The sequence below is a fragment of the Trachurus japonicus genome, chromosome 8 (genome assembly GCF_045865225.1).
Source record: "Trachurus japonicus isolate A0001 chromosome 8, Traja_1.0".
Classification (NCBI taxonomy): Eukaryota; Metazoa; Chordata; class Actinopteri; order Carangiformes; family Carangidae; genus Trachurus; species Trachurus japonicus.
In genome coordinates, this window is record NC_140914.1 from 24345162 (window position 1) to 24362009 (window position 16848).

The following is a 16848-nucleotide window of genomic DNA, read 5'->3' on the forward strand; positions in this document are numbered from 1 at the left end:
TAAAGGTGACATTCAAAGTACAATACCAAACAGAAAATTACTTTTACAAATACGATCCACCACATCGGTATCATTGTTTCTAATGTGGAAACAAAAAGTATAAAATTAAGTTTGAATGCACATTCAAGAAAATAAAATAGTTTATTTACATTGTTCACTGTCAACTTGTGCATCACATGCTTGCTGCACCTCTGCCTTCTGACACTTTGTGATCCTTGACCGCACAGCGATGAGCAGGATCAGCAGCAGAGCGGCGCCAACACCAGAGAGGGTGAACAGCGTCACCTGGAACACTGAGGAAGAGGAGGGAAATAACTTGTGTTGAGGTTTTGCCATCGGTCGTTCACAGTGTGACTTGGTTTCGTGCCGAGCGGGACGTACCGGTGTTCTGTTTGGCACATGGATCGTCCTCCAGTTCAGTGCTGTTCTGTCTCAGCAGCAGGGGGCCTACAGACACCAACTGGACCAGGTCAGACTCAGATACGGTCTCTCTTCTACGTCTCTCACCCTCAGATGCTGCAACGGGAGATGGGAAAGACTAACAGCTACATGTACACTACCAGTCAAAAGTCTGGACACACCTTCTCAATCAATATTTTTTCTTTATTTTTATCACTTTCTATCAAACTAAAGATATCAAAGCAATGGAGGAACACATATGGAATTGTGTAGTGAAAGTAAAAAGTGTTACACAAGGCATAATTTGTTTTATATATCGTCACCTGGAACGGTTTCCAACAGTCTTGAAGGAGTTCCCAGAGGTGTTGAGCACTTGTTGGCTGTTTTGCCATCACACTGTGGTCAAACTCATCCCAAACTATCTCAGTTGGGTTCAGGTCAGGTGACAGACAACACTTTTGTGTTTACTACATCGAAGAATTCATTTGCAAAAGCAGATAAATGCTATTTTGAAAAAAATGAGCTGATACATTTGATTTATTCTTTACATAGTGTTGTTTTCAATAAAGCTTTATTTTTTTTTGAGCTACGTCTGTTTTGTTTTGTTATGTCTCATCTCCTTGGTCAAAGCCACTCAGCTTTGGTGTGACTGATATCAGCTGGTGTAAATAATAATTTAAAATAAATTGAATTTTTTTAATTTAAAAACTGAGTTATCTGCTTTTGCAAATGAACATCAAAACTATTGCTACTACTGTTTTGATGTCTTAAGTATGAATCTACAATGTAGAAAGTAATAGAAATAAAGAAATACGAAGGTGTGTCCAAACTTTTGACTGGCAGTGTGCAACAAGGTCAAACATGATATACAGTACTCACAGATGATGGCACAGCTCTGTGCACAGTCAAGATGATCAGTGCAGATTTCCACCCAACAGTAGAAGTACATCTGAGTAAGAGAGCACACATTTAAGCAGCTGCCAAGAAGCTGAATAGTTTAGTTACTGACACAATACACACTCCCACGTTACTGAAACCTTACTTCCTCCACACTTGGATGGCCTGTATCAGGGTCCAAGAAGGCGAATGTCTTGACATCAAACCTCCTCATTTGGGACTGGGAGGTGGTCTTCCCCTGGTTGTCCACGGGGACAGAGCTCCTCATGTTGTCCAAAGGGTTTGGGCATCTGTCCAGGAGGGGGAAATTAAATTGTCAGCTGCACGAGTAACCCATTCAAAAATACCTTCATTATTAAGTTACCACTGTGATCGCCTCCACCTTACCCGTCATAGAGGAGTGTCCACACAGAGTGTCTAGACGCAGGGTAGGCGAAGCAGTCCCGTACACGCAGGGAAAGCGTGGAGTCTGGAGACGGCTGGGCGATGGAAACTTCCACATACGCAGCTTTACGCAGGGGGATGTTCAGTGGAAGCTGGTCTTCAGGAAAGAAGGATGTGAAGGATGCATCTAGTAAAACAGTAGCAGATCAGCGGTCACCAGTGGTTTGTTAAGGACCTGACACATACAATACAAAACCTGGACTTATATGAACAAACACTAAAAAACAAACATGTTTTACTACCTTTGGCTATTCTCATCTGCACTCTGATGTTTCCCAGTGCGACCACAGGTGGCGGGTTTGTCACCGCGTACAGGGAGCGCAGGTCTGCTGCACGCTTCAGGTCTGATGCTGTATATTCACACAGAACCTGGAGACTAAACCCCCCCACTCACTGATCAGTACACAAGCCGTCAATCCAGTATGATTAAAGGTGGGATAAATCACTTTCTCCCAAGGGAGCACTGGTGGAGCCATCAGCTCTACAGTAGAGCTCAGATACATAAAACAAACACACCTAAATGGCAGCTGTTTGTTGGTACTATCAGAACGTAGCTCCTCCACCTCCACCTCATAGATCAAAACATCTCCATCTACCTAAAAGCCAGGTAGATTAGAAAAGCAGAAAACATTGAGACATTAGCAATAAGTATCTACACTAAATATGAATTAAGATATTTATTTTAAAAATGAGAAGAAAAAAAATGCAGAAAATTAAGCTTAAGCAGATTTTATACTAACCCTGCAGGAGAGTGGATCACTTTTATAAAAGTTGGTGAAAAGTTAATCAAATACTATGAATCATATTTCGGAAACAGACTTTTGATGAGCAGCATCACCTTCTTCTTGGCACCACAGTCCATGACTCCAATCTTGAAGACAGCCGTGTCTGGTGTGGCGACCACAGGGGAACACTGTGGCTGATCCCTCACGATGAGGCTGCTGGGAGTAATGGGTGGGTCTGTGTCTGTGGCCTTTACAGAGAACACAAAGTGTCCGTCCAGAGAGCAGGCTGCATGGACGGTGTGTTAACAGACAGGAACACATTTACATTCAAAACAAGCAACTTGACCGATATGTTGTAACATAAATAAACCTGATCAGAAATCACCTCCATGTGTTCTGCAATCGTCTTACCATTGAGTCTATAGTAGCAGGTGAGATCATGGGCGTCAAAGCAGCAGCCTAGTTTATGGCAGGCGTCACTAGAAATGGTTTGATGGCCACAGTCGACTCGCAGAGCTCTTTCTGTGTCACACTGTCCAGGTAATGCTGGGGGAAGAGACAAGTTAGTCCCCTGAACTGGCACAGTAACATCATCTGTCTGTCCTCTAAATGGCAATAATGTGTGAAGTCATTATTCATAACTCTCTAATAGGCTCAACAGGAAAACAATGTTCGAGTTTTAACGGATGAAACTGAGCTGAACAACTGAGATACATGTGACAAGACTGTGTCAATCAGCTTGTTAACACTCAGTCAGCTGCCTCCACTCACATGCCGGGAGACGAGGAGTCCTCTCACTGTGTCTCTTTATCAGGGGACAGCTGATATTGACCCTGAGCCACTGATCCCGTCCTGTCAGCTGGACCTGCAGAGGGATGACCACTCTGCTGTCCTGAGGATCAAAGGTCACGGCAACATTATGTGTTAAAAAGCCATATACACCACCACTTGTGGATTTGCATGCACACACAAACACACACAGTACACATCTGCATTTCCTTTTGCACAACTGGAATAGTTTGACACGTTTTATTTCTACATTTAGAGGAAATTATAGGCTACTTCACATTACATACACACAGAGAACTGCCTTAAGTTGTTTTTTGTTTTGTTTTGTTTTTTCCTACCTCAATCTGAGTGTAGCAGCTGTCATATCTGCTGATGAAGGACAGGCTGTGGTTTTTGTCTCTGCCCAGTCTCACTCCACAGGCCTCCTCAGACTGTTGCACGGGGACAATGGCCCCTGTCAGATCTGAGAAAACAACAAACCACACACACAGCTGTGATGGATTCAGTGCAAAAATATCCCCCCAAATCCATCTCAGTGATCTCACCTCGCACGTGTATATTTTTGACTAGCGGACCAAACACAGCTTTCATCTTCCGGGCAGAGCAGGTGACTCTGGGCAGCGCGAGCTCAGGTGTTTCCCTCCTCTGGACGGCTGACAGACAGCAGCAGTGCTGAGCCACGAGGGCGAACACAACAGAGATCAAATAACGCTTTACGCAATGGTAATCCATCTCCTTATGGTTTGGATGTTTTCGGTGATAGCCTATATTTTAGGGCGCTAGAGGTATCGGATCTTTTCTTTGACGCGGTGGGAAGGGTCACGTGACACTTGATAATTAGTGTTGATTAGTTGGGAACTTGCTGCTTCCTCTGACACAGCACCACCGGGTAGAAGGTATAGGCGATTACTGAATGCGCGCACATCCTTTATCCTTATACCTGTGTGCGGCAGAGAAGTTGGAGATGATTCGAAAAGCAGGACACACCAGGATGATGGTAATTAATAAAAAAGGTCAGCATTTAAATATGCATCTCCTGCTGAGCATTTGCATGGCACACTGCATCCTCAGGGAGACGCTAAATGAAATGATTGCGTAACTCAAAGGCCTTGCCAACTTCAACCCCTCCAATCTTCCTTATGGCAACTGTTGTACTACCCATCCATTTATTACATAAGCAATCTTAAACCTTTAGTCACCGCAGCAGCCTGTCAGACTGTCCATTTAGGCTGTCCTTGCATGTGCGATTAATGTTAAAAGTCCACATAGTGTTATAATGAACTATCGAGTAGATATGTTACAATTCACAACATTTCATTTGGAGTAGAGGTGGTTTGAGTTTAGGTATTTACCTATACCTATAAAGAATATGTATGAACTACATATTTAAACTTAAACTGGGGACTTACAAAACATATTGGAGCTGTGCTGCGGTCAGAATTTTCATTGGACTAAACGTGCTGTTTATTTACTCCCGGGTCCAGAGTCTAACAATGGCCCAAATGTGCAGGTTTCAGCAGGACACAGCTCTGGCTGTTTTTACGGTAAATCACGAGTGGTCCGACGCTGCCGTGACGTAACGCCTGTGACGTTTCTGTGGCAACCCCGTTAGGCTGACGGTCAAAATACAGCTCAGGCAGCGGCGGAGCAGCAGACGGCGGCACCCAAACATGGCTCTGAATCGGAATCACTCGCAGAACGGCGGCGTTTTGGTAAACAACGGAGAGAGGTGGGTGTTTTAGATTGTGTCCGTGAGCTTAAATGTATCAACCAGCCGTGTGTCGCCTCTCTTTTCGGCTTGTTTACCTCCTACTTTCCAGTGCGTAGTCATCACACTTGCTATCTAACCGCTAGCCTCTCGCTAGCTGGCCTGGTTTACTTTAGCATAGCGAAGCCATTCCGCTGTTGACATTTGTGTTAGCTTTCTGCCCAGTCAATTTTAACTACAATTGTTGTGTTAACTGTTTAAAATAAGCGTTGTGTACATTTGTTAATGACAGGCTTAAAAACCCTCATATCTTGTCAGCTGGTTTACGTAAGTGGGCTAGTGTTAGCCAAACATCAAAACAGGAAGTAGCGGTAGGTTCCGATCTGTTGACATGAAGAACAAAAATGTCACCACATGTGCCATTGTGCAAAATGGGTTAGTTACAGTTAATGACATGCAATTGTTTCAAAAGCAGCAAAGTATAACCTCCCACACAATTATATACGTGAATCTGTTATATTTGCTTTATATATATTTAGTTATACATATTTATTTTCACCTGCGGCTTCTTTACTCTACAGTGTTTTAAGGGAATGCAAGAATGTGGAGCTGTCATTCAGCGATGTCGCCTGCAAGACAGACCTGCTTAAGGGGACCAAGAAGGGAACTGTTTATCTCACACCATACAGGGTACTGTCAACATTCAATACGTTTGTTTACACATGAGTTTTTAATTTGGAAGTGTGAGAGTGTTCATAATCTCATAAATCCTCTTGTGTCTTTCTCCACACATTCCCTGTCTCTTCCTTCGTTCACCGGCTGCAGCTGCTCTTTGTATCCAGTAACACCAAGGATTGCATGGGTTCAGCCATGTTCCCCTATTATCTGATGAAGGGCTGCAGCATTGAGCAGCCAGTCTTTGCAGCAAACTACATCAAAGGGACAGTGTCAGCTGAGCCTGGTGGTAGGTGGCCTATTATCAATTTGCCAAGTAATGATTTGATCTGTTAGATTTTTGTGTCTGTGATAATGAATGGTAGTCATTGTATTGTAAAATGAAACCAAAATGAGGTGTATTAGCTAAAGACATCCATAATAAAACACACATAGCTTTTTGTATTTGTTCTAATTGTGGTCCACTCTCTCATCAGGTGGCTGGGAGGGCCAGGCCAGTTTCAAGATGTCATTCCCGAGTGGAGGGGCCATTGAAGTGGGACAGCATCTCTTCAAACTGGCCACTAATGGTTTGAATGCCACTTCATCCAATCTTTTTCAATGCTAGATATTCAAATGAATGCTCCTTTTATGGGGGAGTGAAACATTTCAGTCCCTACCGTATCGGCACATTTGAAACATAAGATAGGAAAACTCTTGGTGAATGAACATACCCATCATTGTCTGCTGCTGTGTTTCAGCTTCCCGTGCCGCTCCTGCCCAGAATGGCGCTCCCTCTTACGGCTATCCTTCACCTGGAGTGATGAACGGCTACGGCCCAGCTCCACCTGCTGCTCATGGCTATCCATACCCACCACCTGCCCAGCAGAACGGATTCTACCAGGGGCCACCCCCTGCTGCCAACATGGGCTACAATTATCCAACAGCTGCTGCAGGTACATGAGTCAATAGTTTGTTAATGAAAGTAGATGCTACTGAAGAATCCCATGATAATTGCAGTGTAGCGCCTTTAGGTCAGTAAATACAATTTGCTCTAATAATCTTAGGTCAAGTTGGACTTCTTCTTTAAGTTGCTTTCATTTTTGGTTTTCTTTCTTTCACTTTTACACTATCAGTGAGACTGTAGAGAACAAACCCAATATCCTGTATTTGCTCTTATGCTCACATGTTTTAGACTAAACATATGTATGCAGTTATGCCAAATGTCCTTATATAAACACTAGAGACACAAATCTGTCTCTCTCCCTGTTGCCATTGTGTTGTTTTTATTTTGTGTTGTTTTTTTTTTCTTTGGTCTTTGCTGTGTAACTAATTGCCAACAGACTGTAACCTCCATTGACCTGTAAACTCCATCTCTCTTTCTCTTCTGCCCATCCTCTGTGTTCCAGGAATGTACCCATCTGGTATGGACTACATGGCCCCACCTCCCCCTTACCCTGGGCCACCCCAAAATTGGACTGCACCCCCCCAGAACTGGACAGCACCACCACCACCTCAAGGTCTGTTTCTCCCTCTCCCTCTATCTTTCCACTTTGTATGTCTGTGTCACTGCACCCGTCAGATCTGATCTGTCTGCCTCAAAGTGAATCACTTCAAAGCACACCACCGCAAAATGGGTGCTGATGTCTCATTTGCTACTCATCAAAATTACAAGGGATAAACATTCTCCCCTCTTCCTGTCCCCGCATTTACTCTTTCCTGGCACCTTGTGGATTTTGGTGAAATCTGAACGTGGTGTGCTGTAATGCCAGTTTGGCATATTTATTTTTAAGGAGAGGTTGAGCAAGGTATTTGCCTGTGTGCATCCTCAGGGCGTGCCACTTTATTTTGTCTTGTGGATTTCTGGAGCTGTCAGTTGTTGTGCTTCACATGATTAATACTGTGCTCCTCGCGTGGCTTCTCCTTCCAGTGTTTGGAGCTGAGGCGTCTGTTCCTAAATATGTTCAGCAGTCATCACTGTCTGTCTTTATCTCTCCGTCTTTGTCACATCGCATTTTATGCACAGGTAACTCCAAGGCGGCTGAAGCAGCAGGCAGCGCATACTACAATCCCAACAATCCACACACTGTCTACATGCCCATGGTAAGCTGCTTTGCTCCTCTTCTCCTCAGTTACGGTTGTGTGACAGTGACAAGAGATCTTCTTGGCGCTTATGCAGTATTTTTTTTCTTTTTTTCTTTTCTCCCACACAGGAGAGACCTCCACCATATGCACCTTTTCCAGACTCTCCTAACAAGAAAACCAACTGAAGCTCAGGCTTCATCAGTTCAACAACACTCCTCCCCTTTCCTCTGTATCTTACATATATTCTAAAGCAAGGAGTAATGTAGATGGACACCCACTCGGATGTAGAATTAAGAAAAGAAAATGCAAGTAATAGAGGGCTCAATGATGTCAGTGATAGTTCACCAATGAATTAATGATATTTTGGATGCTGGAATAGCTTACTAAGAAACTACATCTTTTAAATACAGTTTATTCCTTAAAGTTAATTTCATGTAAAATGATTGAGAACTTGTAACTCTGGCTTTTCAGAGCTTCATTATTATTAACCTTCTCAGTGATGGGATTGATTTTTATTTCTGTCTAGCAGTGAGTAAGGACACATAAACTGTCCTTATTAAGAGCTGAGAGGAGGTGGCAGTACGGGGAATGTATTTTTTAAGACAGATTTATTACCAAAATATTTTGTAGCAATTTCTTGATTGCAGTTCCTGTAGTTATTAATGATAGCAAACTCCTATTCTAAGCAAGTGAAGTATTTTTGCAATATCATTGCAAGTACCATGTGTGTTTCCTAAACAGTTTTGCATCGAGTATTTGTTTGTCCATATATAAAAACCACAACTGGGTTGAGTAGTGTTTCGTAGTTTAATATCTGACTGCTTCTCATAGTTAAAGCTTCCTTCATATATGACCAGTGTGATCCTGTGCTAGTTAAGTTACAGTCTCAGTAATTCCAGTTATTATATGACCAGTATCTCCCAGTACCCTTCATAGTTCAAGGTATATTACAGGTTTGGGAAAAGGTGCCATGTGATGTTTGAAAAGGGGGATCAGATAGATTTATTACATAACAACTCTTTGTATGTGCAATATTTTAACCTCGCATAATAAGGTTATACATGACAAGCTGGGGTTACCTCAGTGACCCTGAGCTCTACTCTTGGCTTCTATTGTATTCATGTATGCAAAGCCAGGCTGAAACCAGAACTCTCCTGTTTGAGTAATTACACAAGTGTGGGGTTACAGGGCCACATTGATACATAGAGGCCCCATCAGTGTTTGGCCTGCTGCTGAAACTTCTTAATGCAAACCATTTATTCCTAACTAAACTAGAGCGAGGCACCAACAGACTGTGTAATTGCATCCCCCTCAATGTGCATCAGTTAACACCTGTTTGAAGGACTATTCGTGGAGAGCATCTCTTGGGCTTTGGCTTTAGTTTGCTTGAGTTGATCAAATGTCTGTATATTAATATCTCTTTTGCAGTTCTTTTTTTTCTTTTGCTGAATTTTGTCTGTCGATTAAAAATCTAATAAATGTGTCATTAATTAAATTTAACATTTTTGATATGTTGTTATTTAGCTGACCTAAACACCACATGTTTGAACATGTTCATCTGATCCTTAAATTGTGAATCACATAAATGATTTTAAGTAACTGGGATTTACTGTATTATTTCTACATTTCCACCAGATATTTGATCACTACTTTGCTTTTATTCCACTGGATGGGATGGATGGATGGATGGATGGATAAATGGATAAATCTATTGCTCTTTCCTAGCGCGTGTCTCTACACCAGTGCTGAGTGTGTCCAGGCTCCTGCCAAACTAATTCATCAGTTCGGCTTGTGTTTTAATGTTAAATCCATATGAGTGAATGACTTAAATTGCTGCCTAACGCCTGCCTCCTTCTGCATTATCAAGTTTATTGGCTATCACCCTCCAAACTGAAAGGTTCAAGTCAACTATTACAGCTTTCTGTCTGACTGCTCCATTCATGAATGTCAAATCTCAGCAAGGCCTCAAGGCAATGCCTTCAGATCAAGTCATGTTCACTTGAAGTCACAGACGACTTGATTAGAACGTGGTGATCAAAGGCCAAAGGTTTTTGACCAGATCACACTACAGTTAATTACTACACAATATAACACAAATGTCAAAGATCAACTTCACTGTGACATTTATAATGTTCTTCAAAAAACAATTGTGACCATTATTCAACATTGTCACCCAGGAAGGGAAGAAGTGAAACAGACACATTTAATAAAAGATATTGTCCATGACAAAATAAAGAAATACAACAGTTGGAATTATCCACACTAACTAAATAATATATTTATTATGTTATGAAACACTATCAAACCTGAACATTATATTCACTCTGAACACAGAAAAATCACACTATGGTAAATAACACCGTTTCAGGAGAATAAATAAAATGGCGTTGTCATGCAATAAAACAAAATATTCACTACACACAAATGCTTCATGGACCAACACGTAATCACCGGGTTTACAACAACATCAATAGCTAGCTACTTTCCTCATTAACTCATAAAGACTAATTCTACTTTATGGCTCAACTCCTTTTGCGTTCCAGTTCCTGACTCAGGAAAAGGACATGTGCTTGTTACTACCATGTTTCTAATATTAATTCTTTACAGCAGCCACCACTATATTGTAAAAACTAGATTACAGATGTGCAAAGCCCTACTGTGTGTTCTTCAGGGAGATGGGGGCTCTACAGGGACTTAATCTACCCTTACGGACAAACATGAGGACGAATAAAATCTGTTCAGTTCTATTTAACAACAGATTATCCACTGAGTTGCTCTTTCTTTCACACCAGTAATAAAAGGTACTGTGTCAAATACCTATTTCCCCTTACCTAGAAGCCTTTAATCATTAAACCCTTATTACACATGTTTAGTTCTGTTTCTGAGCTACAACAGTGACATTAGATTAGAAACAAAAACGGTGATAATGAAATGAGAGAAAGCTACTGCACTGTGGTTGTATTCTACATTGCTCCATTGCTTGAGCATCTAACTTCGGTCTGGCAGCTATACTGTATGTGTGACAAGCAGAAGATTAGATGGGTAAAGGCAACGTGGGTAATCTCTGTCTGTGTTCAAAGGCCTATCAGGTCACCGCATTGTTCTTACCAATCAAACACTGTTAGAGCTACAGGACTGTCAGGTGTGAGAGGGTTGTTAAGGTTGAATAAAGACTTCAGCATGTGATTTGACTGCACATCCAAACGCCTCTTACGGCTCGTCCTGTAGAAACCACACCTCGTTACGGCGTCCATAAGGCTTGAGTGGTGGGTCGTAGCTGCAGCAGAAGTACTGCTTGCGCTGGAAGGGGGCCGTCTCACCCAGGGTGCGTGTCAAACGTAAGGCCTCTGCTCGGTACTCGGTCTCGGCTGCGAAGCCTCCAAACTGCCTGCGAACACAAAGAAGACACAGGGAAACTCTAAATAAGGTGGATAATTAAAGTGTCTCTGTAATGAGGTCTCACTGGAGAGAACAGAGCAAGCAGACATGCAGACATCTATCTATCTATCTATCTATCTATCTATCTATCTATCTATCTATCTATCTATCTATCTATCTATCTATCTATCTATCTATCTATCTATCTATCTATCTATCTATCTATCTATCTATCTATCTCTACAGGTGCATCTCAATAAATTAGAATATCATGGAAAAGTGTATTTATGTCAGTAATTCAATTCAAAATGTGAAACTAATACATTATATAGATTCATTACCAATAGAATGAAACATTCTTTATTTATTAAGTTTATTTTAATTGTAATGGTTATGGCTTACATTTAATGAAGACCTTCAGTATCTAAAAAAAATGAATATTACAAAAGACCAACTGAAAAGTATGTCCATCTATATGCACTCATTAGTTGGTTGGGGCTATTTGACTTGAACTACTGATAATGAACTTTTCCATCTATCTATCTATCTATCTATCTATCTATCTATCTATCTATCTATCTATCTATCTATCTATCTATCTATCTATCTATCTATCTATCTATCTATCTATCTATCTATCTATCTATCCATCACATACACTTGAGTGGACACATACAGAGCATAGACAGTCATGCCGGGCCGCTCCTCAACCCTGATGGTGGTGTCAGTGGGAGCCGGGGGGCTTATCTGGTAGGTGGAGGGGATACGGATGGCGACCACCAGCCGGCGGGACAGAACGCCATCATTGCGGGGGTACACCGTGATGATGATGGGAGCTGCTGTTCCCATGGCCTCCCCTGAGAGGATGGAGATGGGAAAAGTTGGTTTAAACAGAGAGGAGCAGAGTAACTCCACTATCAACTTGACTCCTGAAAAGCAAACTAACTAAACCTGAAGGTCAGGATTTGTGTGATTTTTGTGTAGAGTACATAATATCATTACGCAAATGCCAACACTGATAAGGACGTTTTTTTTATTCTCACACTGCAAAAAAACAAACAGAAAAAAAACAGGCCATGTAAATTTCACATCTATAAATAGCAGACAAATTAAATGATAATTCTGCACTGAGGCCTGGTTTGCACTTTTAGTCGGCCGAGGTTATGTTTGTCTGTTGACCTGAAGTGGGGAAACATGAACTCAGAGGACATTAGTGTCTGAGCGTTATTCAAATGTATCCTCCAATGGAGCCAAGTCACCTTTAGGTCAGCCATCTTAAATAAGAAAGGAAACTACTTTCAGCCCAAACACCCACAAAACCGCTCACAAAAACAGATAGAAAGTAAAGATAATGATGAGTTTAGATGAAAATAAATAAATGATGAAAAACACTAGAAAAATACACATTTTTCTTCATTAGAAGTCACCCACTCAATATAGACCTGAGATGAATTATGTAAAAGGGATGAGACCAAGATCAGTGAAAAGACTTCTTTTAATAATGTAGTGTGTTTCTGCTCCGTTGCTTTCATTAGAATATGAAAATCTGTCTTTTAGATTAAATAAATTATCCATTTCATATCTTTTTAAAAACACTCTTGGTTCATATTTTTCTTATCCCTGGGATTTAAAAGCCACATCAGATCCTATGATGGGAATGAACATATCTTAGTGCACTGAAGCACCAGGACGTCTTGCTGTCTGATTGTTGTACCTTGTTCGTTGCTCCCACCAATGTACATGAGCAGCTTCCTCACCAGCTCCCCCGTCACTTGGTCAAAACTCCGTCCCTCTGAGGAGACGACAGCGTATTTGGCAGCATCGTACCGTCGCACCTCAAAGCTCACTCCATCCTAGGGAGAGAGAGAGGAAGGGGAAATCAGGGAGGAGGTGGTGTGTGTGTGTGTGTGTGTGTGTGTGTGGGTGTGTGGCTTTCAGGCATCAGTAGGTCAACCTCAGCTGCCGTGCACAAATGCAAAAAATGCAGAAATTGCTCTTATGCGCACACACCCACGCGCACAAATCATACACAAACACAGTTGCTCTTTTCCTGGGGATGAGAGCAGGAGAGAGGTTAAGATTAGATATGATTCACCCCTGACAGTGATGTTGACAATCTGCTCCTAAGGATGAAAGCCCTGAACTAGCAGCGTTTACACTTGGAGGGTTCAGTGTGTGTGTGTGTGTGTGTGTATGGGCAGCCAAATAATAAGATGCAGATGAAACATATTCACATTGATTTGATTTAATTTTTTTCTTCTGCTCTGCAGGGTTCGGTCAGCTTACAGAGAATAATAGGGAAAGCAATGCATCGTCTTACATAACAGCGCACAGGCAAAACACACACACGTACACACAAATACACACACATGACTCGTCCCCACCCCCCCATCCTAAACACACAGTGTTAATATGATGCAACAGTTTTGCATTAAATATGATTAAGTGGGGTTAATGTGGAGCACAGTCACTCAACTACGCTGCTGAGCAATAACTTTAATAGGTTTTGAAGGAATCTGGTTGCCGTGGAGACTGTGAGGCAGGCTTCAAATACAGCTCCTCGTTCCTCTAACATGGTTACACCGTGGTGTTTTATAGCCCACTCGTCCCTGTGTGTGTTTATGAAACGTTCTGAGCATCGTCATTTAACTTCATATAACGTCATTGCCATTCGCTCCTGATAAAGTTACTTATAAAAAACGACTGGCCGCTATAAAACATATAAATTATTGTTAGAAAAAAAATCAAATCTAAGAATAGCATGCAAACCATTACCTCGTCCTCTTCTACATGAATTATTTGTGACTCCTGGGTCAGTTCTAAATATCCTCCGACTGCTCTATTTGTGTTGTTAACAACTTTTCGTCCACCACATCTTGTTCCAAACACACACACACACACACACCTCCCCCAGGACCGGTGAAGTGGTCCTGTAATCAGACACAGCAGCCACAGCCAGTCCTCAACAAGATAACACTATGTTATCATGGATGTTCCAATTTGTGACAGGTACCCGGAGCCCCTGCATAGTAATTACAAGGCTTTTGCTCTGTATGGCTTGTCAGTGGGACCACCATTAACATTGTGTATGGATGACACACAAAAGAAAGCAGAAGTCTGAAGTTCTGTGAAGCGGTGCAATTAGTTTGTCTGTCGTGCATCTTCTGCTTGTGTGCATGTGTGTGTTTAGCTGTTGTCTTATGCCAGCTTATACAGCGATAATTACACTGTGCCTATAAGGAAAGCACACCAAAGGTATAATCAACACTGTGGCTGTTAAACTGCCTTGTCATTTCATTTTCTGCTAAAATAATCTTCTAGATTCATGTGCAAACTTCTAACAGGATTTCACCTGTGTGTTGCTGTGTGCGTGTGTGTGTGTGTATGCCCTGAAGAGTCAGCTCTTCTGTATTCTGTGTCAGTTTTAATTAAGGGTGTAGGGTGTCAGAGTCAGGCAGGTGCTCCACAGATCAGGTGTCGAGCTCTGATTTCGATACCCACTGTTTAAACATCAGTCAAGTCCAGAGATTTGATGAAGCTTCTGAGCTTTGACTTTTCAACACTGGTTAATGGACATTTAGAGGAATCGTGGCCACTGGACATTAATGCCGTTTACCCTCTATCCATCATGCTCCTCGTTCTCCTTTTTTCAGCCAATTACAATTAAAAGTAAACATTTCTGAGACATCTCTGTGACACAGTGGTTCAAATGTGAGTATGAGTGGCTGAAATCATTAAAAGCAGCTATTTGTTTGCTTTCGGTGTCCTATTTTTGAGTTTCAGCTCCAGACGGGACTTGTTAGTGTGCAGTGTCAGGACAGATCTGCCTTTTTCTGTGGGCTGTATGTCAGGTTGGGTCATTTGAATGGCTGCCTGTCTGGTCAGTTGGGCTGGAAATCCTTTTGTCTCCCAGTGAAAAGTTATAGCCGCTCGCGCAGAGACAAACACACAAAGCCACGCATGCCAGCCGTGACATTACATGGCTTGATGCACATTTACAGTAGTGTACTGTAGGTCAAGAGGGCACAGGAGAAGAACCTCGAAATGGCTGTTAGGCATTCCTTCGGTTCACAACACACATCACTGAGCTCGCTGGAATCCTACCAATGTGCACGCATCAAACATAAGCAAACACAACATGTTAAGCAGCGGGGTCGATGACATGGAAAGGCCCTTCCTCCTCCCTCTGTGACGTCAGTTTTCCATGTCGTCCTCATCAGCCACGGTCAGTGTATCAGTATACACACCAAGTCCATATATGAGCCCATGGGTTAACCACAAGCACTGAGGGGTCAGTTAGCATGACCCCTGTGGTTCAACACACACACGCAGACACACATCCATAATAGAATAGTAGGCTACTGTACTTCATTAATCCTTTGCAGGAAATTATTGTGTCACAGCAGCCTCCAATAGAAATATAATAAAAAATACAGATCATAATATCATAATGGGAATAAAAAGTGTGTCACTTTGGGTGCAAGAGTAAATGAAACCTTACAAATCCTTTCTGGCCTTATTCAAGTGTATGTGTTGTTGTATTTACACAAAAATCACCCCCATCGTTCCTCATCTTGTTGATTGGCAGGGAACCTCTTGCTGCTTTGCCCCTTTGCCCCACACTGCGGCTCAGCAGGCGGCCTTATAGGTCACAAGTAATTAAGTGGCAGGCTGTCAGTCATGGTTGCAAGGGCTGTGACAGGAGCAGCAGCAGCAAAACACTGCTAATTTCACGGTAGTTTTGCACAAAATTGCCACAACATGACCCACACTTGGAGTCAAGTGCTGGGTCACATATTCATGCAAACACGATGGGGGAGAGACCCTGCACGACGCAGCAGGTTGGCTGTGCGTAATGACAGACGCGCGCCAAAAGCCTCGGAGAGAAATGACAGAAGCTTTTTGAAGCTATCAGTGATTGTTGATGTTGTTGTTGTTGTTATTGTTATTGTTGTGTGTGGCAGGTGTCAGCAATGCGATGCTTACCTTGGTCTCGCTGCTCAGCAGTTTGTATTCCGTCTCCTCGGTGTTTCCGAAGAGCGAGTTCTTTATCATGCCAAACATGTCGCTTCGGCCAGGTCACCTCTCCTCTCTCCGCTCCTCTGCTGTTTGCTTTCTCCTCCCTCTCGTCCTTGTTGCTTTGTGTTGCTGCCAACTTGCTCTCCCGACCAGCCGTTACACACTTATGTGGTCATCCAACTCCTGGAGAAACCTTGTCCCCCCAAAAAATTGAAAAACAAAACAAGAAGATGCAACAGTAACGGTGTCCAGATGCTTCAAAGCGCAAATTCTCCTCCAGAGAACAGCGCGCACTTTGAACGCAGCTGATGCGTTTTGTTTTTTTCTCTCTGGTCCTTTTGGAGACAGAAGTTACAGATGCTGACTCCTCATCCCCTTTGTTGAACCAAGGAGTGAACACATCAGCCTCCACTCTGGCGGGTGGACTGTCTCCGCCCTCCTCCTCCTCCTCTTCCTCCTCCTCCTCCTCCTCTGCTCTTTCCTCTCACCAGCCTGATGCTCACTCATGTCACCACCTTTCACTCAAAAACGTTTACATTCACCAAAAGTGGGCCATCAAAATGACAGCAGCTTATAACAAACACCCCCTCCCCATATGCGTTCAGGTTGCACTGACATTAAAAATGCATCGACTTGCATAACTTAAGTCTGGGTCTTAAGTCTCCCTGCAGAAAAGTGGAGTAACCTTCACTGACACTCAGGTTTTGTTAGAGTTGCCCTCTCATTCTGTTTGTCATGGCTGTCTGTTCC

At 42.5% G+C, this 16848-nt stretch overlaps 3 protein-coding genes across 3 annotated transcripts; 1 reads left to right on the top strand and 2 right to left on the bottom strand.

Annotated features, from left to right (window-relative positions):
* Positions 1 to 125: 125 nt before the first annotated feature.
* Positions 126 to 4121, bottom strand: LOC146983348 (zona pellucida sperm-binding protein 4-like). The gene is made up of 12 exons (XM_085784861.1): positions 3800 to 4121; positions 3593 to 3717; positions 3237 to 3357; positions 2877 to 3011; positions 2579 to 2751; positions 2257 to 2336; positions 1983 to 2116; positions 1684 to 1867; positions 1442 to 1586; positions 1279 to 1348; positions 382 to 516; positions 126 to 293 (listed from the first exon to the last, which is right to left on the bottom strand). Exons 1-12 carry the CDS (start codon positions 3984 to 3986, stop codon positions 142 to 144), a joined length of 1641 nt encoding a protein of 546 aa, XP_085640987.1. The 5' UTR covers positions 3987 to 4121; the 3' UTR covers positions 126 to 141.
* A 760-nt stretch (positions 4122 to 4881) lies between these two features.
* Positions 4882 to 9199, top strand: wbp2nl (WBP2 N-terminal like). Its single transcript, XM_085784863.1, has 8 exons — positions 4882 to 4983; positions 5544 to 5652; positions 5788 to 5926; positions 6114 to 6206; positions 6378 to 6572; positions 7026 to 7136; positions 7643 to 7719; positions 7830 to 9199. Exons 1-8 carry the CDS (start codon positions 4925 to 4927, stop codon positions 7884 to 7886), a joined length of 840 nt encoding a protein of 279 aa, XP_085640989.1. The 5' UTR covers positions 4882 to 4924; the 3' UTR covers positions 7887 to 9199.
* A 1482-nt stretch (positions 9200 to 10681) lies between these two features.
* LOC146983350 (heme-binding protein 1-like) lies at positions 10682 to 16289 on the bottom strand. Its single transcript, XM_085784864.1, has 4 exons — positions 16066 to 16289; positions 12794 to 12932; positions 11756 to 11936; positions 10682 to 11089 (listed from the first exon to the last, which is right to left on the bottom strand). The coding sequence occupies exons 1-4, from the start codon at positions 16141 to 16143 to the stop codon at positions 10912 to 10914; spliced, it is 576 nt and encodes a 191-aa protein (XP_085640990.1). The 5' UTR covers positions 16144 to 16289; the 3' UTR covers positions 10682 to 10911.
* Positions 16290 to 16848: the final 559 nt, after the last annotated feature.